The 20,566-nt window shown below is 37.3% G+C and overlaps 11 protein-coding genes across 11 annotated transcripts; 8 read left to right on the top strand and 3 right to left on the bottom strand. All coding sequences in view use genetic code 12, as the record gives it.

Moving 5' to 3' along the window:
- Positions 1-309: 309 nt before the first annotated feature.
- On the top strand, positions 310-1,248 carry PSF2 (DNA replication protein psf2; the record flags this gene model as incomplete). The annotated part of the gene is made up of 2 exons (XM_001526894.2): positions 310-429; positions 763-1,248. The coding sequence occupies 2 exons, from the start codon at positions 310-312 to the stop codon at positions 1,246-1,248; spliced, it is 606 nt and encodes a 201-aa protein (XP_001526944.2).
- Positions 1,249-1,727: 479 nt separating this feature from the next.
- On the top strand, positions 1,728-3,533 carry ARG2 (Amino-acid acetyltransferase, mitochondrial; the record flags this gene model as incomplete). The annotated part of the gene is made up of 1 exon (XM_001526893.1): positions 1,728-3,533. One exon carries the CDS (start codon positions 1,728-1,730, stop codon positions 3,531-3,533), a length of 1,806 nt encoding a protein of 601 aa, XP_001526943.2.
- Positions 3,534-4,024: 491 nt separating this feature from the next.
- Positions 4,025-5,071, top strand: PVL30_001747 (uncharacterized protein; the record flags this gene model as incomplete). The annotated part of the gene is made up of 1 exon (XM_001526892.1): positions 4,025-5,071. One exon carries the CDS (start codon positions 4,025-4,027, stop codon positions 5,069-5,071), a length of 1,047 nt encoding a protein of 348 aa, XP_001526942.2.
- A 373-nt stretch (positions 5,072-5,444) lies between these two features.
- SDH1_1 (succinate dehydrogenase flavoprotein subunit) lies at positions 5,445-7,364 on the top strand (the record flags this gene model as incomplete). Its single annotated transcript, XM_001526891.2, has 1 exon — positions 5,445-7,364. The coding sequence occupies one exon, from the start codon at positions 5,445-5,447 to the stop codon at positions 7,362-7,364; it is 1,920 nt and encodes a 639-aa protein (XP_001526941.2).
- Positions 7,365-7,903: 539 nt separating this feature from the next.
- Positions 7,904-9,247, top strand: RPT1 (26S proteasome regulatory subunit 7; the record flags this gene model as incomplete). The annotated part of the gene is made up of 1 exon (XM_001526890.2): positions 7,904-9,247. The coding sequence occupies one exon, from the start codon at positions 7,904-7,906 to the stop codon at positions 9,245-9,247; it is 1,344 nt and encodes a 447-aa protein (XP_001526940.2).
- Positions 9,248-9,442: 195 nt separating this feature from the next.
- Positions 9,443-10,030, bottom strand: rpc25 (DNA-directed RNA polymerase III complex subunit Rpc25; the record flags this gene model as incomplete). The annotated part of the gene is made up of 1 exon (XM_061119254.1): positions 9,443-10,030. The coding sequence occupies one exon, from the start codon at positions 10,028-10,030 to the stop codon at positions 9,443-9,445; it is 588 nt and encodes a 195-aa protein (XP_060975237.1).
- A 479-nt stretch (positions 10,031-10,509) lies between these two features.
- On the top strand, positions 10,510-11,205 carry PVL30_001743 (uncharacterized protein; the record flags this gene model as incomplete). The annotated part of the gene is made up of 1 exon (XM_001526889.2): positions 10,510-11,205. One exon carries the CDS (start codon positions 10,510-10,512, stop codon positions 11,203-11,205), a length of 696 nt encoding a protein of 231 aa, XP_001526939.2.
- Positions 11,206-11,466: 261 nt separating this feature from the next.
- PVL30_001742 (uncharacterized protein) lies at positions 11,467-12,846 on the top strand (the record flags this gene model as incomplete). The annotated part of the gene is made up of 1 exon (XM_001526888.2): positions 11,467-12,846. The coding sequence occupies one exon, from the start codon at positions 11,467-11,469 to the stop codon at positions 12,844-12,846; it is 1,380 nt and encodes a 459-aa protein (XP_001526938.2).
- A 1,915-nt stretch (positions 12,847-14,761) lies between these two features.
- Positions 14,762-16,213, top strand: PVL30_001741 (uncharacterized protein; the record flags this gene model as incomplete). Its single annotated transcript, XM_001526887.2, has 1 exon — positions 14,762-16,213. The coding sequence occupies one exon, from the start codon at positions 14,762-14,764 to the stop codon at positions 16,211-16,213; it is 1,452 nt and encodes a 483-aa protein (XP_001526937.2).
- Positions 16,214-16,695: 482 nt separating this feature from the next.
- Positions 16,696-18,336, bottom strand: CUE5 (ubiquitin-binding protein cue5; the record flags this gene model as incomplete). The annotated part of the gene is made up of 1 exon (XM_001526886.2): positions 16,696-18,336. One exon carries the CDS (start codon positions 18,334-18,336, stop codon positions 16,696-16,698), a length of 1,641 nt encoding a protein of 546 aa, XP_001526936.2.
- Positions 18,337-19,414: 1,078 nt separating this feature from the next.
- Positions 19,415-19,916, bottom strand: PVL30_001739 (uncharacterized protein; the record flags this gene model as incomplete). The annotated part of the gene is made up of 2 exons (XM_061119253.1): positions 19,415-19,647; positions 19,889-19,916. The coding sequence occupies 2 exons, from the start codon at positions 19,914-19,916 to the stop codon at positions 19,415-19,417; spliced, it is 261 nt and encodes an 86-aa protein (XP_060975236.1).
- Positions 19,917-20,566: the final 650 nt, after the last annotated feature.

The raw sequence follows: 20,566 nt of genomic DNA, 5'->3' as shown, positions 1-20,566 counted from the left end.
TATTTCGTTATTGTTGTTTTTTGTCGTTTTTTGTCTTCTTTTTTTTGCCCCTTCAATGTTTCATTCATAGAAGTGGGGCTCCGTAAGCAATAAAGATGTAGCAAGATGTTTGTTTATCAGGAAAATTTTGGTAGCAGTATATATAGAAATATATGAATATATATTATAGAGTTAATTTTTTTTTTTATAAGACGCGTTAACTTTAGTGTATGCGCGCGGCGCATCATACTAATTGATCACATCAAGTTAAGTTTTCACCAACCGAAATCAAGTGAAAAGTACCAATAACGAAATTGAAATCCAACAATCATGGTGTTGCCGTCTCACTTACAAAACAACCTTACACCTACAGAGATTAAGTTTCTTGCTGAAAATGAGTTGATAACTATACTTCCACGTTATTCAATGAAAAAAGTTGACCTAATAGGGGTATGTATTGGGAAATCCCTTGATACTTGTGAGTTTAACAAACAAGTACATTCAAAAACAAACGAAATCCCCCAAAAAAACAGAGGAAAATAGAAGAAAGTGAGAAAATGAGAGGAAGCCAAAGTCAGTACATTGTAACATAAGCCAATAAAGAAAGACGTAGGGCCTGACTAATTGGAGAAAAACATTGAATGAATTGAAAAATAAACAAATACATCAATTAATAGCCGAGTAAATACAAGAAGGGGACCGTGCAAAACATGGAAAACACACACACACATATATATATATACAAACACACACGCAAATACTAACATGGACTTTATCAAATAGACTCAAATACCGAATTTACGAGCGATGAGACGAGAAAAAGTGCCACTCTGGGTTGCTCTAATTTTGAAAGCTCAAGATAAATGCAATATCGTGCCTCCAAAATGGTTTAATGTCCACTATTTGAAAGAGAAATACGACGAAGAGATTCGTCGACCAGGCCAGTTCAGTAATCTACCGTGGAATTGGCTCGAGTTATCAAAAATTATGCTCGACAAAGCTAGTGACGATTTGGCTGACTCTACAGACGAGTTGAGATCTCTTATACAAGATCTTCGAGAAATTAGATTGGTGAAATCTAGAAAAGGATTAAAAGAGCTTAACGAGTCTAATATTCAATTGAATGGATTATCCCTAATGGAGATCAACGAGATGAGACCGTTTGTCATACCTGTAATGAATAAATTGAGGGTATTACATGGTACATTGGATAAATTTAAGGATAAAGCTGTTGACGAAGATGAAGATATGTACCACTCAGATAGTTAGTTAAATAACTAATTAAATAGATAGCTAATCAGGTATCTAATTACTTACTTAACACACCAATCACTTGGCTAAATCATTATTAAATAGGTGATACTTGGGTACCATTAGTAGTACTTGAAAAGTTTGCATATTGAAACTTCTATTATCAAGGAGATTGATCTTTTGTATATTTTCGTTTTATTTATTTCTGTTTATCTTTTTTTTTTTTACATTATTTTGGCTTGAAAGAGTTGATAAATGAATTATGATCAAATAAAACTTAAGCGCGCTCTCTTCTTGTCTTCCCTATATCCCTCTCTCTCTCTCTTTCACTCTCTCTTTCACTTTCAATCTTTCGGCTATCAAAAACCAAGTCTCTATCCATCTTTGTCTTGGTCTTTGTTTTTTTTTTTTTATTATTTATTTTCTTTTTTCTTTTTTTCTTTTTCCTACAGATCACACCATCTTATATTCTTTATGTTATTCACAATTACCATCACATGAGTAAAATTCGAACCCTCAATAGACAATTCATATCAAATTTGGAGACCCACAAGGCTGTGACCGATGCTAAGAGGAATCTCATACTATCAATCCTCAAGTCAACGACGACAAAGAGAGAAGCAAAAAATTATTTAACAAAATACCAAAACCAATTTGATCTCCCGGATGAAACTCCCAAGGCGGGAACAATTTATGAACAGTCGTTGAGTCGAAGAGATAATCAGAGGGAACTTTTCATAAAACGATTTTTAAACGCCCAAAACCCGTTTATTAGCATATATGATGACGAGGAGACTAAATTACAAAAAATACCTTTGCGTTTGGCAATCTTCAAGATCAAGTTCCCTACAATATCACTTCGACAATGGAAAGGTATTGCTGAAACTTTCAAAAGATTAATGACATTGGGCATATCTCCAATCATTTTGTTGGACTATGACCACTTATCTCATGGATCTTTTAAAAAAAATGAGCTATATATGATAAATCAAGCTAATAAGATGCTTTCCATCTTGGGTAAACCAGAAGAGCAAGAAGATCTAAAGGCCACAATTTTGCGAAACTCTTTCAGTGTTGCGGATGGTCAGATCACGATTGATAGTTTGGAGCTGATATTAATACCATTGTATCAAGGGATCATACCAATCATTCAGCCGATTGTTTTCAACGCAGACACAACGATGCAAGAGTTTCTCAAATGCAATACGCTATTGAACTCATTGTGCACGGCACTTGTAGATAGAAGAACGACCGACTTATTATCAATTGAGAAGATTGTGATGATCGATCCATTGGGGGGCATACCTTCTATTGAACGGAAACAAACAAGCCACGTGTTTATCAATTTGTCACAAGAGTACTCGGATATTATGTCAGAGCTATTCATTGGCCATATAAGCCCTAAAATCAGAGACTTGCATGTTGAAAATTTGAACAGTATGAATGAAATCTTAACCTCGATTTTTGAAAAATCCGGGAACGACGAAACAACAGGTATCATTACAACCCCCGAAGTAATGTCGATACATAATGATCAGTTGAACCCTATTATATACAACGTTCTAACGGATCGATCAATAATATCTTCATCCTTGCCCAGTACAAATAAACGCACGCCGCAACTATCCACCACTATTGTTAAGAAAGGTGTTGATGTTCAGATCTTTGATCAAGAGAATAATTTTAGTGGCTCAGACTTTACCATGGACAATCTCATAGCGTCAAAAAAAGTTGATAAGAAGAAACTAACAGAATTACTCGAAGATTCTTTTGGTAAAAAGTTGATTGTTGATGAATACTATGAACGAATAAACAATAGACTTGCAACGTTTATACTAGTTGGCGATTACGATGGAGCTGCAATAATTACATGGGAATACAGCGGAGACAAAAAGGTTGCGTATTTGGACAAGTTTGCCATAGCCAAAAGGAACCAAGGCTTACCAGGTTTGGCTGATATAATTTTCAAAATCATCTTACAGTCACACCCTGTTGAACTAATATGGAGATCAAGGAAGAATAACCCCGTGAATAAATGGTATTTTGAACGATGTTGTGGATGCATGAGTGCTCCTGAATCCCAGTGGAAGATATTTTACACTGGCGATATCTTTGATAAAAGGATTGATAGAATGAAGGACAAGAAGAAACAGAATAATAAGAAGAAGAAGACGGCGACGATGATGATGATGAACAATAGTCAAAAAGTTGCCGGTGTTAATGCAGATACCCATGTGGATATTTTAAAGAATTTGGAGCAGTATTCTGATATATGTGAGGGGATAGTGCCCTCATTCGCATAGAGCTTGTCTATATATATATATATATATGTATATACATCCATACATTTATAATATCTAGCTATTCCCCAATACGTTTGAGAAAGCTGAATGTATTTAGATCAAGGGACATTATCAATTTGTGCAGACTTGTGAAGATTCATACTTTTTATGTAAAGACAACATTTAGAAACATCAGAGAAGATTATGTTACCGAATGTAGTATATTGGTTTTGTGTCATCACAATGCGCAAGCTCGGTTGATCACCGGTTCGTATAAATTTCACGTTCCGCTCAACAGGAGCAATTAAAGTTACCCAACATTTCAATTAGATGGGACAAGGAAGGGGAAACTCTATTACTAACAGCATAAAACACATTTAATATTCTAGCAAAAAGAAAAAGAAAAAGTAAAAGTAAAAGTAAAAGAAAAAGAAAAAGAAAAGAAACAAAAAAACTAAGAAAATCAGAAAAGGAGAAATTGGCATTTTATCAGAAGAACGACAACAACTGTCATGTCCAACTCAAACATATCAATGAGACTGAGGGCCAAACAACTGCCCCAAATGTTCAATTCATCCACAGCAACAGCAACAGCAACAGCAACAACAACACCCACTCCAAATTCCAATTCAAGTTCAAAGCCAACAGACTCTTTATCCTCAGCAGGAGCTGATAATGAGAGCGCAAATCGTCGCAGGCTTGCTTTTTATCATGAACTTGATGATTGGCAGCAGGATAATCACTATATCAAGTCTGGTTACGTTAAAGGTACCTCATCGTATTTGGACAGTATAAAATCATTGGGATATCTTCACAACGAAACAGTTAATATATACTCTCATTTACTTCCATCTAGTATATCATTCTGGGCTATTCTATATTACATCAACTTTCAATTGACAATTTACGACAACTATTTGGGTATATGGGAGAAACTCAACTTTCTTCAGTTTGGTGCTGCTTGCACATTTTGTATGTTTATGTCCTCCGTTTTCCATTGCTTGAAATCTCATTCCCATAAAGTTAGTAGGTTCGGCAATCAACTTGATTATTTCGGGATTGTTATTTTGATTACATGCTCCTTGATATCAATAATCCTTTTCTCGTACTATAATCTTCCCTTTCAGAAATGGTTATTTGTGGGTATAACGTTGTTCTTTGGTACGGTGTGCACAATATTTACATTACACCCAGAATTTTCTAAAAACACGTATAGACCATTCAGATCTGCCATGTTTATAATGTTTGGCTTATCGGGCGTCTTACCCATTGCCAATGCCGTTTATTTGTTTGGGTTTGAAACTACAAAAGCAAGATCGGGTTTAATTTGGTTGATTCTTGAAGGTGTTTTCTATATCTTGGGTGCAGTTTTGTATGCTATGAGATTCCCTGAAAGAATAGGGCATCTAGACTCCAAGGAACATATATTTAAACCAGGACGATTTGATATATTTGGCCATTCCCATCAGATATTCCATGTATTGGTGGTGGTTGCAGCATTTTGTCACTGGAGAGCGCTCTTAGAATGCTATCACTATTTACATCAGCATATTTTATAGGTAGATTCTTTACTCATTTAAACTTTAGATTACTTTTTAGATAACTAGTTATAAAATTAATTACCAAGTCTACAATAAACCGGATACATAAATGGGGTTTTTTCTTCTATTCTTCTTCTTATTATTATTCTCTAGTCTTTTCATGTGTCAAACATTATAGTCAATCATTGTGCGAGCTGGAGTATCGGTTTCGGGAAATTCAATAGTTGCAAAATATGAAAAGCATAATAGGACGAAGAGAAGAAAAAAAAAGATAATTAAATAAATAGATCAATAAACTACATAAATAAATAAACTACATAAATATTTAAATGTATATAGAAAAGATAAAAGTAAACATTTGAGAAAAGAACCACACCTTTTCCCCCATCCAATGTCTTTCACATCCACATTTGCAGAACATGGGGTTCGTCGACTATTCTCAACGAGTCCACAGCGACTAAGAATTTTGGGATCCAAAATTAAAGGACAAGAGACAAATCTCCAGAAAGTAAATAATCAACTCAGGTACAAAATCATTGACCATGAGTATGACTGTGTCGTTGTCGGAGCCGGCGGAGCAGGTTTGAGAGCAGCTTTTGGTTTAGCCTCCGAAGGATACAAGACTGCATGTATATCAAAGCTATTTCCAACAAGATCGCACACAGTTGCAGCCCAAGGTGGAATTAATGCAGCATTGGGCAATATGCACAAAGATGATTGGCATTGGCATATGTATGATACAGTGAAGGGATCTGATTGGCTTGGTGATCAGGACGCAATCCACTATATGACAAGAGAGGCGCCAGTCTCTATTTACGAACTTGAACAATACGGTGTGCCGTTTTCGAGAAATGAGGAAGGAAGAATTTACCAAAGAGCGTTTGGTGGACAATCAAAAGAATATGGTAAAGGTGGCCAGGCATATAGGACATGTGCTGTTGCAGACAGGACTGGACATGCATTATTGCATTCTCTTTATGGTCAGTCATTGAGACATGATTGTCATTTCTATATTGAGTTTTTTGCAATGGATTTGTTGATGCAAGATGGAGAATGTGTTGGAGTAATTGCATATAATCAAGAAGATGGGACTTTGCATAGATTTAGAGCACACAAGACCATTGTTGCGACTGGTGGGTATGGCAGAGCTTATTTTTCTTGTACATCGGCACATACGTGTACTGGAGATGGGTATGCAATGGTCTCGAGAGCAGGGTTGCCGTTGGAAGATTTAGAGTTTATACAGTTCCACCCATCTGGAATATATGGTTCTGGATGCTTAATCACGGAAGGTGCTAGAGGCGAAGGTGGTTTCTTGGTCAATTCAGAAGGTGAACGGTTTATGGAAAGATACGCACCCACGGCCAAGGATTTGGCTTGCAGAGATGTTGTTTCAAGAGCCATTACTATGGAGATTAACGAAGGGCGAGGTGTTGGCCCTGAAAAGGACCATATGTATTTGCAACTCCACCACCTTCCACCAGCGGTATTGAAAGAAAGGTTACCCGGTATTTCCGAGACGGCACATATTTTTGCTGGTGTTGATGTTACAAAAGAACCCATACCTATTTTACCAACTGTACATTACAACATGGGTGGTATCCCAACGAAATGGAATGGAGAAGTGATTAAAAAAAATGCAAATGGAGAAGACGAGGTTGTTCCAGGGCTCTTGGCTTGCGGTGAAGTTGCCTGTGCGTCAGTACATGGTGCCAACAGATTAGGTGCTAATTCGTTATTAGATTTAGTGGTATTTGGGAGAGCAGTTTCACATACCATTCGTGATTCATTAAAGCCCCGAACTCCATTGAAACCAATGGATTACTCGTTGGGAAAAGAGTCAATAGAAAATCTACACAAGTTGCGAACTGCCAATGGAAATAGATCGACTGCAGAGATTAGACTAGAAATGCAAAAGACAATGCAAAAGGGTTGTGCAGTATTTAGAACCCAGGATACTTTAGATATTTGCGCTCAACACATTAATGAAGTAGATAAGCAATTTGTCAATGTGAAAACAACCGATAGGTCCATGATATGGAATAGCGATTTGGTAGAGACTATGGAGTTGCAAAATCTTCTCACATGTGCTACCCAAACTGCAGCATCAGCAGCAGCAAGGAAGGAGTCAAGAGGTGCTCACGCCCGTGAAGATTATCCTGAAAGAGATGATGTCAACTGGTGGAAGCATTCACTTTCGTACCAGCTGCACTCTGGTGCTCCAGTAAAATTGGACTACAGAGATGTTGTCAAGACCACATTAGACGAAAATGAGTGTAAGCCGGTTCCTCCAACAGTTAGGGCGTACTGATTGTAATTGATGTAAAAACAAATGGAAAGGAAAATAAAAAAAAAAAAAAGATAAACATAAAAAACAAATAAAAGAACAAATTAAAAGAAATGTTTATATCGATGCATTGCTTGGATAGTATGTTAGATTGGTGTATAGGAAGATTGATAATGTATTTTGATGTATTTGTGAATGTTTGTAAATATATATATATAATAATATTGGTAAAAGAAAAAATGCGCTACCAAACAAAGTATTAACATTTTTTTAACCTCCTTTTTTGTGTATGCCCTGTTTAACTCCAAGATTTTGCCATTTTCGATTCTCACGATTCTCACGATTCTCACGATTCTCACTTCTCTGGTTTCTCGCCACTGTTCACTTTTAGATTGCAAACTTTCAACTATTGATTCTTTTACAACAATTGTACATCCAAGCGTTGCACTTTTCTAATTCTTTTCTCTTTTATCTGGATATTTTTCTTTTTTATTTTACTTTAAAATAAAAGACTTGATAAACAGTGAGACAGAGAGAAGATTGATTAATTATTTTCTATAACAATGCCACCAAAAGCAGACTGGGATAAATATATTCCTCCAGCAGAGGAAGATGAGAAGGATCAAGAAAAGATTGTTCCGTTATCAGAAAGCGACATTCAAGTCTTGAAGACGTACGGAGCAGCACCATATGCTTCTTCCATCAAGGACATTGAGAAAGACCTCAAGGATATTGAAGAAAGGATTAAGGAAAGCATAGGTATCAAAGAGAGTGACACTGGGTTAGCTCCGCCACATCTTTGGGATGTCCTAGGCGATAAGCAGCGAATGCAAGAAGAACAATCGTTACAAGTTGCCAGGTGTACCAAGATTATTGAACCATCACAACAAGCATTGCCCACTTCAGGTTTACAGAATGCCGACACAAAGACTAAATACGTTATAAACATCAAACAGATTGCTAAGTTTGTTGTTGGGTTAGGTGAAAGGGTCTCGCCGACAGATATTGAGGAGGGAATGAGAGTTGGTGTAGATAGACACAAGTATGAGATCCAATTGCCATTGCCACCAAGGATTGACCCTTCTGTTACTATGATGACGGTTGAGGAAAAACCCGATGTGACGTATAGTGATGTTGGTGGTTGTAAAGAGCAGATTGAGAAGTTGAGAGAAGTTGTTGAGTTACCTTTATTGAGTCCCGAAAGATTTGTCAAGTTGGGTATTGATCCTCCAAAAGGTATATTGTTATACGGTCCACCGGGTACCGGTAAGACACTATGTGCCAGAGCAGTGGCGAACCGTACAGATGCTACATTTATCAGGGTCATTGGGTCAGAGTTGGTTCAAAAGTATGTTGGAGAAGGTGCCAGAATGGTGAGGGAGCTTTTTGAAATGGCCAGGACCAAAAAGGCGTGTATTATATTTTTTGATGAAGTTGATGCTATTGGAGGGGCTAGATTTGATGATGGTGCAGGTGGTGATAATGAAGTTCAGAGAACAATGTTGGAGTTGATTACGCAACTAGATGGGTTTGATCCAAGAGGAAACATTAAGGTGATGTTTGCCACAAATAGGCCAAACACATTAGATCCTGCATTGTTAAGACCAGGCCGTATTGATAGAAAGGTTGAGTTTTCGCTTCCAGACTTGGAAGGACGTGCCAATATTTTCAGGATCCATGCCAAGACCATGAGTGTTGATAGTGACATTAGGTGGGAGCTTATATCGAGATTGTGTCCCAATGCCACTGGTGCCGAATTGCGTTCGGTGTGTACCGAGGCTGGTATGTTTGCTATCAGAGCCAGAAGGAAAGTTGCTACAGAAAAGGATTTTTTGAAAGCAGTCGACAAAGTCATTAAAGGCAATTTGAAATTCAGTTCCACAAGTGAATATATGCAATATAATTAGTTTAACTAGTGTTTATTAATTGGATATTCATCGTGATTTTGCAATTTTGCAATTTTGCAATTTTGCATTTTGTTTTTCTTTTCCTTACATTCTTCTACTCATTGATAATATATATATATATATATATATATATATATATATATATATGTGTATATGTGTATTCTTCAGTCATTGTCGTAACTATTAGCATCATTATTACTCCCACCAAGAGACGCATCCCATTCCTGGTGCTTGACAAGAGGCAGTGATGCTATATGCCGGTAGTTTTTCTTTTGGCTCTTCTAATCCCAGTGCTTCGCTCGAAGTCTTTGGTTTGACATTGTAAAAATTTTCCTGTTCAACTCTAAACCTGATCCTTTCATTGATATCCAAGTATAATTCACTCTCATCAGTCTTCCAGATCCATGCTTTTTCCTTTTCTCCAAATTCGCAATTTTCAAATAAATACTCAGCAGGGATCCAAATGTCGTCAAAAAACTCCAATCGTACCTTGATACCTTTGGCGTTATTCTCGGTGATCCACCCTGTAAGTACTTCTCCTCTGAATGGTTTAAATACGATACACCGGAAACGTACCAGGACGTACGAACCACCATCTCCTGGTTTCAACAACCCGTCTTTTATATCTAGAAGGTCCCATGTAGTGATGACAAGCCCTAAATTTGGGATAACTTTGTTTGCATATTTCTTATTAAGTTCATCTGTGAGCGAATGTTGAATAGGGATGTTAAATGACTGTGGCGGTATTCGTATAAGGTCTTCAATCTCTGATAAAATAAACATGATCAAAAATAAGATAGTGTGTAGGAAATGAAAATATGAATGGAAGAAAAAGGAAAAGGAAAAGGAAAAGGAAAAAAAAAAATAGACAGGTAGTTATATATAGTGGATAGGCAAGGTGTGAGATTGGCTGTGGGTGAAGAGATTGGAATTGCAAACTAAAAAAGCGTGGTTGTAAAGATAGTAAGCTGTCCTTGTTTGGAATCTGATGAGCATCAACAATATCACAGATCTGGTAAAAATTCACATTAAAGATGAGAGAGGAAAAAAAAAATTGTATGTATATAAAAATAAGCTGAAGACCACAGACAAACTAAAGCGGAAGGAAAAAAAAAATAATTAATCTTGTACAAAAGTAGAAGTTTAATATATAGTAGATTGAAATATCCATTTCGGAAGCATCTCCGTTTAACAATCATCTACATCAACTCAAAAACAAACAAACAAACAAACAAACATACCTCTATATATATAATCACGAAATGGTTCTCAAACCGTCGTCTAGAATGCCATATCCACCACCACCTCCTCCTCCTCCTCCACCGCCTGGCCAAAGACCTTCCTCACAACGGCCACTGATAAATTCACAAAAAATATCACCATCAGCTCCAGTAAGATCACCACCAGTAAAACCATTAGCAAAACCACCACCTCCACCACCACCAATACCACCACATCGCGCTTCTAAACCTCCTCTTTCACATCCGTCAAAAGTGGTAAAACCTCAAGGTAGTACTTTTGATGGGAAACATATTAGTGCCAAGAAAGCAGCGAGTTTCCTTCACTCTGCACAAAAGAACCGTCAAACTATAAGTCAATCTTTAGCAACGGCAAATCCTACCCCGCGAGTAGTTTCCAAAACAAACTTGAATTCTTCCAAGTCAGAGCCCAATTGGAACCCAAAGCATTTTCGACTCTTTGTAGGCAATTTGGGACCTGATGCTACCGATGAGTTACTACGCTCTGCATTTATCAAATATGCCACGCTAAGTAATGTTTACGTGCCGATGGACAAAGCCACGAAGAAACCTAAAGGGTTTGGGTTTGTTGCATTTGCAAGTGCCGATGATTACTTGCAAGCATTTAAGGATATGAATGGCAAGTATATAGGACAATACCCCGTACAATTGAAAAGAGCTGAGTCTAGTGTTCCAAAGAAACACAAAAATAAAAAATAAAAAATAAAAAGAACGAGAACGAGAACGAGAATCCAAAAAGAAGAAGAGCAAATAGGGAAAAAAAAACCCAAAACCAAAATCAAAAGAAGGAAGAGAAAGAAACCGAAGAAGAAGAAGAAAAAGAAGAAGAGGAAGAAACAAAATCATTCGCGCCATATTTTTCAAACCAGCTCCACCACCCCCCCATCAACGCCATTCACAATCAAATTGAATTTGTAACTGAGACAAGTTTCCAGTTTCAATTAATTAGATATCCAAGAGATGTTTGCAAATTTTGGCAGAATCGGACTCACTAGTCTACGAATAACAGCCACTGGAAAGGAGATTTTGGCTACCTCGACTCTCTTACGTTGTCGTGTATCACCAATATGCTTTCTGCGATTTAATTCCAACAAGATACCTCCATCCCAACCATCCAAGGATAACTTACCACATGATCCACCAAAAAAAGATTCAAAAGATTTTAAAGATTTCCAAAATCTCCAAAATCACCAAAATCTCCAAAATCACCAAAATCTCCAAGATATCCATGAGAATATTGGTCGGGACCAGAACCAAAATTTGCCTTCAGATCCTGCGGCTCCAAAAAGCTCACTTCCTTCAAGAAGCGAGTGGGAGAATTTGAAACTTCACATTCCGGGAGAGACTAAACAGACCAACACTTTGAAGGATCGTGTGCCCAAATTTCCCTTGGGTAAAGAAAACGTGCCTACTTTGCTTCCTCGGCCAGGTGTACCACAAGTTGGTAAGAAGTACACATTCAAGCAAGTGATTAAGATTCTTCAAAACAAGAAGCAACCTGAATTGATATATGAGAGTGAGCCACACCGGTTGTATTTTTTGCTTTGTTTTTGTGCTGCCGTGGTTTTCTCTGTTTATGCATGTGTTCTTGCAGAATGGGCATTTTGGATCTCCAATAAGGAGTATGAGGAGAATGAAAAGGAGGAGACTAATGAGGTTGTGCGAACAAGGGAGTATTATTGGTGGTTGGCGATTTATCTTTGTCCGTCAATAATTATGTTTGCTGCTGCGTATGGTGCGATAATTTTCCCCACAAAGTTGGTGAGACGTATGTGGTATTTACCTGGTCCTCCTACCAAGGAGTTTGTCAAGTTTACCACTTACCCATTGATTCCTGGCCGTCCGACCCCAGTTTATACTATTCCACTTGCCAACTTATCACGTCGTGAGACTACTAGAATCTGGACTGGCAAAGGGTTTTATGGTACAGCCGATAAAGGGTTTTTCTTTTTTGTTTTGCGGGAGAAGATTGCTGGTAGTCAATTTAAGATTAGGAGTTGGATTGTTGACAGAAAGGGCTTTTTCTGGTCTGATGGTAGAGTGTTTGATTATTTGTTTGGTAAAGAGACTCTTGCAGAGGCAGAGGCTGGTGTGCCATATGACGAGCAGTTTGGTATTATCAACAGGGAGAGGAAGAAGCAGAATGAAAAGATGAAGAAGTTGCATGGACCATTGTGGAGATACAAGATGGCTATTGGAGAGTTCAAATCTGACGTGGGTAAGGTTGGAGGAATGATTAGTGGAAAGAATTTCAATGATAACAAGAACAATAGCAATAGTATCGGTGACGGTGGTGGTGATGGTGATTCAAGTAAGAAAAGAGGGTTGCCTAAGGAATAGATTTTTTCTTTTTTCATTTTTTTTTGAAAATTTGTAGATTCAGTCTTAGCATTACTGTATATAGTTGAAGAAGATCTACATTGAGTACAGTTTTGGTTTTGGTGTAATATGTTTGCATTCACTTTACATTTCAAAACTAGCTTGAAACAATGCAGTTTTGATGTAGTTACAGTACTTGCTAGTTTATGATGAATTGATGTGGGAGGGGAAAAGAAATAAACTGCTATTACTATTCTCGTTGTTGTTTTAGTAATAGTGATAGTAATACATTGCATATTATTTAATTACCATTTAAAAGCTGAAAATAGATCACGTGGTTATCATTTATACGAGAGCGAGAAGAGAAGTGGGGAGAGCAGAAAAAAGTATATGTATATATATATATTCACACATATATATATACTTATACATAGAAAGAGAAGGAACAAAAGCCAAAAAGAAGCGAGTGAAATTGGAGGTCGTGTAGATGTGGCTGTTTTCTGTCTATTCTGCTTTCCCTCCCTCCCCCCCCCCCCCTATTTTCTTTTAAGTTCCTCCTTCCCCCTATTTCTCCTTCTATTTCTTCCTTTATTTATTTATTTATTTATTTTTACTTTCAATTTTAAGAGAACCTTCAATTCGATGGGTATGTAAGGAGAAATGTATGGATTTTTTTTTATTAAAGTAAAAAAAAAATAAAAAAATAAAAAATTTCGTTTTGTAGTGAATTGGAACAGGACGAAAAAAAAAAACAAGGAAGTAGAGATTATAAAGAGAATAACATCCAAACATACATACATACATACATGGCAATAGAGGAAGGAAGAAGCTCCGAGAATGAAAAAATAAAAATTAAGAATTGAGCAAATACCATCACCAATACCAACACCAACACCAACACCAAAAAAAAAGTTTTAAAGAGCGATGGAAGGTTATGATAACTGGTGCTCACGTTACGTCAGTTTAAAGATGCCATAGTCAAAAGTAGGAGATGGTGTCTTCTTTCCATTTTTCCATTTTTACTTTTTTACTTTTTTACTTTTTTACTTTTTTACTTTTTTACTTTTTTACTTTTTTACTTTTTTTCAAAATCGCCAGAGAGTAGTTTCCACATTGGCAATTGAAAACTCTTGATATATATATATATATACATTGGCTCCCCGCCCTCTCTCTCCTATTTATTTTTGTTTGTTTTTTTTTGTTTTCAGTAAATAACATTGCTACCCCTATCAACTTTTGAAACTGCTGGGTTATTTTGTTTTGTAAGGTTGAAATTGAAATTCTTGTTGTTGTTGTTGTTGTTGTTGTTGTTGAAAAAAATAAATAAAAATAAATAAAAAAAATAAAAATAAAATTAAATTTTGAATGAACGGAATTTTTCGTTGACCAAAAGATTTACCCCTTCCTCCTCCTCCTCCTCCTCCTCCTCCTCCTCCTCCTCCTCCTCCTCCTCCTTCCTTTCTCTTTCATTCTCTCTCTTTCCTCTCAGCAACTAATTTTTTTTTCCACCACCCACTGGCAAACTAGTTCATCTGTCTACTCAATAGTGCAAACTCGTCTTACACAACAGTTGTCTTTTTTAATACAACACCCTTCCTTCACACACACACACACACACAGACCTTCCTTCTTGTCCCCCCCCCCCCGCAAATTTCTTAGGGTCTATTCTATTCATTGCTAACACAGACATTAACATTTAATCTCCTTGCTCAAACAGCGGAGAGAGGTAACAACAGCAGCAACAACTGATACTGTATATTAGAGAAGTCGCATTCATAACAATAATTATATCGATATCTCAAATACACCTCCCACAACTCTTTCAAAGCACGACTACAAAACCACCAGAACCTATCAACTTTACCTTTACCTTTACCCCTACCTCTTACTCCAGCCCCACTATCCTTGAACGTGTAGCTTTATAGCAACCAGAATAATGGCAACTATAGAAAAACCCATCACCAGACTGAACCTGAGGAGGCAGCTCAAGTTGAAATTACAACACCAGCAGGAGAAGCAACACAGAGGACACCTGCAACTGCAACTGCAACTGCACCTGCAACTGCAGGCTCAGTTTGGCAAATTACGCCACTCAAAACATCATCAAGATTCAACCTCTAGTGTACCACAAAGCAACAACTACACTCACCGAAACCTACGCACTCATCGACAGTTAACGCCACCATCTCTAGAGCACCATAACCACAATCAGAACTACAGCAATGCACATGACCATGACCATGACCATGACCATGAACATGACCAGCGCCAGCTCAAGTATGACGATACCAGTGACGAGGATAGCAGAAAACTTGCATATGACATAAAAAGAAGAACTTCGCCCCCTGCAACTGATTTGCCATCGCCAACCGCCACTGAGATTGATGAACACGATTTAGACCATGAATTTACAGAAGAAAACTTTGATGGCAATAAGTGTCAAATGTCAGGGTCCAGGTCTACTGCAACAACAGAAACAACAACAAGGCAACAACAGCAGCAGCGTAGCAATACAAAGATACATCGCGCAAGAAGTAAGTCTGTATCTTTTGTCTTGCCTCAAGAACTCCTCACACCAAAAGAAGAAGAAGATGAGGAAGAAATTATGACAAGACAAAAGAGACGGAAGTTAGATTCTCACAAAATTAGTTGCAAGGAGGAAAATGGAAAAGAAGAAGATCTTGACAACTTTTCTAGCGACTACCCTGCTACTCCACCAGAGTCCTGTTCACATGAAGAAGAAGTAGAAGAGGAGGAAGAGGAAGCGGAAGAAAATGATAATGATAATGAAGAGAACTCAAAACAATTAAAAACTCCAAATGAAATAAATCATGCTGAGTCTCAAATTGATACAAATGTACAAGATGATTCCATAGCTGATAAGCTTGCTGAAAATACTGACTATATTGCACTACAATCAGCACTAGGTTTGATTGAATCTCAATCGAAACAAATCAAACAGGAAATGATTCAGCTTTCCCATTTGCAAAAAATATTTAGTCACCCAAGAAAGCACTCTGATGAAGCTAGATCTTTCATCACAAAATTAATGAATAACGAAAAAACCAATTTGCCAAAACCAATGAATATTATCCAATGTCCCAATGTAGACTGGTCAAAATACAAATCATATATTGCTAGGGTATACGAAGCTCAGGAAGCTCCTACCCTAGTTCAGCATCAACATCAACATCAACAACAACAACAACACCATCATCATCATCATCATCATTCTCAACAGCAACAGCTTTATATTCCAGCCCAATCGCAAACCTTTACTCAAATAAACACTCTGCATCCACCAGCACATGCTACAAGAGGATACAACCTCAGAAGCTCAAAAGGAAACTCGATGTACAAGAAATTAAAACTTTTTGATCAGATCTGAGTAATAGATGCTTTATGTAAATAGTACCAGCATCAAACTTTGCATCCTCGGCGCCTTTCTGTGCTGTCATTGTTTTGTTTTTTTTCTCGTATGTCTTATGTCATAACTATGATTTGTACCTTTTGAAAGCTTTTCCAATCATTGATGCATGAACATGATTCAAATTAGAGGAAGGAGAACGGAAAAAAGGAAGAAATGCACATAAATTCGAGAAACTTACATATACACATATAAATTACTTTCACTTATTATTTTCTCAAAATTCACATAGAATTATACTTTACTTCCTCACACTTTATATATATAAATATATAGCTGTATAGTAGCAGAAATTTTATTTCACGAAAAACATGAAATAAAACAAATATAAAATATAAAAGAAAAAGATTACACACACACACACACACCTGCACACATTCATTTAGTAATTAGAACTGCCTAGCATCTATTTAGTCAACCTTAGAGCCTCAAAACTACTTCATTCATTTCTTGTCACTCGTCCCCGTTGTAGCTGCTGCTGTTGAAACCAGTAACGCAACCTCGGTGTCGTCTTCCTCGTCTTCGCTATCAGTCACCAAAAAAGCATTTTGATCAGCTGGAACAGTTGGTTCGTCTGGCTGCCATGGTTTCTTCTTATTGCTATGCAGTTGCTCGTTATTGGATTTATTAACTGTGCTCATAGTGGGCGTATCTGATTGAAACTCGCCCAGGGACCTAGGTCTTGTGGGCAAAGTAGGTGTTCTCTCTCCTTCACCATCTCTTCCTTTTCTATCTTGATCTTGTGCTTCTGGTGCTCCTTGACCTTCTTTTCCACCAAATTTATCGCGACTATTTTTTGTCCCATCATCCAAGTCACGATTCGACAATTTGATCTTATCATGGAAATCACCTGAAATAATCTCGGGGTCCTCGTCAAACCTTGTAGATTTCCTATTTCTTCGATAGTAGTCATCATAATAACGAGACTCGCCGCGATCATTCAAGTTGCTAAACTCGTCTCTTTCACTGTTATTACCACGACGGCGGTTCTTGGATTCTTCGATTGAAAAATTGTCACGGTCTCTATTTCCATTACCACCAGAGTCAAATTTCTTGGTCAAACCTGCAACCCAACTATTAATTGTAGTCTTTGCCTCTTCAAATCCCTGGGTAAATGTTTCTTTAATTTGCTCAAACTCGTCCTGTGAGCTCTCTTCGTCATCATAGGATTCATACCTATCACCACCCACACGCTCCCCTGATCTTCTTCCACCAGCTGGTGTTTGCCTTGCTCGTTGCTGTGAGTATTGCGCTGTTCCAGCTACTCCACCTGCAGCACGTCGCTCTTCACGACGTCTCCTCCTTCTTTCATCTTCCAACTCAAATTCTCTCTGCAATTTCCTAGCCAAGATTTCATCGTCGGTAAAACCACCAACGTTGTTTCCTTCTCTTCCAATTGTTGTACCAGAGCCTCTTGTAGTAGTTCCTGCAGTTGCACCAGTGGTTGTTCCTGCAGAAGCCGAAGCAATGCCACTGGTATTATACACTGGTATTTCAGGCTCAAATGATGGATCAGACAAGTATAACAACGCACTAAATGCTGGTTCTGGGTTACCTTGTGACGCAATCAATACTGCAGTAATTATTTTTTCTTCGATGGAAGGGAACGCATCTTGCAAATCTTTGATTACCTGTTGTGTAGGATCTTTAGGACGAGATGGTGGTGTTGGTGGTGGAGAAGAAAAAGATCCTGATTTGGCGGACTCAATCGTAGTAGTGGTCTTATCCTTACTAGTGTTTTTACTGGTATCCTTACTGGTATCCTTACTGGTATCCTTGTCACCACCACTCGAAACACCTGCTGATGTCGATGATCCACTCTCCTTTTTGGATAATGATTTAGAATCATTGTTTGCATCGTCACTTAGTGGAATCTCCTCTGTGTCATCTTCACTCTTAGTAGCCTCATCAGTTTTCTTATCTGAGCTTAAAGAAGTCTTTGACTCGGCTTTCGTATCTTTCAGATTATCTCCAGATCCTGTAGCCTTTGGTTTCAATGAAGAAGCGTCGGTACTTTTGTTATCTTCAATTGAATCAAGTGGCTCGGCAGAAACTGCCTTCAATTCATCTTTTTTATTGCCCATAATCTATTTTTTTTATTTTCTTTAGTCGTTTGTAGTTGGTACTAGTGAATATACAAGAGAAATGCAGTTTATGTATATATGTATGTATATATATAAGAAATATATATATATATCCTTTCTTAATTTTTATGTCCAAAATGGAGAGGTCCACAATCTGAGCCACCCAAACGCTTGCTTCAAGAAGGTGGCACAAAAGGTTGATCACTCAATCTAACCTGTTGTATTATCTCACCCTCACACTTTCACTCTCACTCTCACTATGAAACCCCCCCCCCCCCCCCCCCGCCTTCCAATTCCAGCAACCAAATTTTGCCTTGCGTACACGCCCTTTGTGTTACTTTTCTACATCCATTCAGCTCCTGAATTTTTTCTTTTGCTCGCTCGAGTTTAAATTTTTCAAAACAGAGACTTTAAAACATCTCTTCGAGCATCCCTTTTTTTTCCTCTTTTCTTGATTCTTTGATAGTAAAATAGATAAATTTACTCCGAAATAGAAGCTAGAGCTTTATATTTTCCGTATTATTCAATGGATATAGAGTGTGGACAGCGGAGAGAAATTGAAAAAACTTGTCCTTTTTACAAAGGGGAAGGGCGATAACGTGAGACTCATAATAATGTTTGTTTGAATCGCTAATGCTTCAAAGGAACGTGTTTCGCTAAGCCAGACATTTTTATCTCATCAAGATGATTTGTATTTGTATTGTCAATTTATTGTTTATTTCTTAGTACCATTTTCAATCTTTTTCTTTTTTTAAAAAAAATTCAGTTCCTCCTCCTCTTTAATTTATCTGTGATTTTCATTAGATACATGTAAATAAGAATGAAAGAGCGGGAACGGTGCAGTTCAGAGATGGTTTAGTATAATTTACTTTGTTAATTTGTCAATTATTCAATATTGGTTAATAGTATTGATTCTTTATTTTATTTTCTTTCTTTTTGACTATCTTGTATGTTTGTAATAGATTTATACATTATGCTCTATCATACTTCCACCAAGGAGCTTCGCTATGCTGGTCTTTGATCCATCTGGATTTGCAAACCAGCTAGATTTAACAATTATATCCTTTACCTCGTCGAATTAGGCGTTTGCCAATTCTTCTTTCCTCTGTTCCTTGGCAACTTTCAACTCCTCTTTTCTTCTAATCAAATCCAAGTTTTCACATTCTTCCCATGAGTGTTTATCGTGCTTACAACTCACTGAGCCATTGGCACTTTGCCTTATTAGACATGTCTGGTATAAAGCAAAATATGCAGCACATCTATCTCTCCATTTCAATGGAACTCTGTATTTTTGACAATCATCCTCTGAGACTATAATAAAATGCAAGTTTGTTAGTATATCATGCTGTACATTGCTATTGCTGTTGCTGTTGTTGTTGCTTTTCTTTTGGTTTAAAAAGAAAAAAAAAACAAGTATATATATGTGTATATATAATAACCAAGAAAGCTCTTGAAGTCGTATTCCAATATTAAACTGGGCTAGGGATGTAAACAAGCAACTTAGATAGATAAAGAAAAAAAAGGGGGGAAAGGATGTAATATAGTCACATACGAAGTGGTGGAAACTGTGTCACTGACATTGTTGAGTGTGGCTCTTGTTGCGAAGGTGATGGTGGGAACAGTAGTTGTTGTTGTTGTTGTTGTTTTTCAATGTAGCTACTATTAAGCTAATACTTTACAATTACTTGGATTCAATTAAACTTGAAGTCAAAAGTTTGGGTCGTGCGGTTGAATACAGTCTGTGTGTATGTCTCTCTTTCTCTGTACGTAGTAGTATGGTGATTGATAGTTTTGACGCGAAATCAAATGCGAAACTGTCGAGCCAATGAAATTTGACACATAGTAATAGAGCTCCTTGCAAAATTATAGGGAAGCAGAGTAAATGTGAGTGCCAGGGTAAAAGAGAACTTTCAAGTACAAACTATCGTTTCTGTTTGTTTTTGTCTTTATGTCTTAAAAAATATAAGAGAATGGGAATGTAGAGATAAAAATTAGAGAACGAAGTTATTCAGCACAATTTTGTAAACTATTGTAGCAGAGCAAGACCTAATCTGTTGGCGTAAAGAAGTTGTGCTAAATCAAACTTATTTTCAGACACACAAACCCTCTTTTTCTCTATATCTCTGTGCCTGTATCTCAGACCCCATTTTCACAGGTTTCATTTATCATCTTACATCTTGCACTTCGATCAAACCTAGAGAAAACATTCCATTTTGATTACTTAAAAATT

Source organism: Lodderomyces elongisporus, chromosome 2 (genome assembly GCF_030384665.1).
Source record: "Lodderomyces elongisporus chromosome 2, complete sequence".
Classification (NCBI taxonomy): Eukaryota; Fungi; Ascomycota; class Pichiomycetes; order Serinales; family Debaryomycetaceae; genus Lodderomyces; species Lodderomyces elongisporus.
Note: the sequence above shows the minus strand (reverse complement) of the source record. Positions and strands in the feature narration are given on the sequence as shown.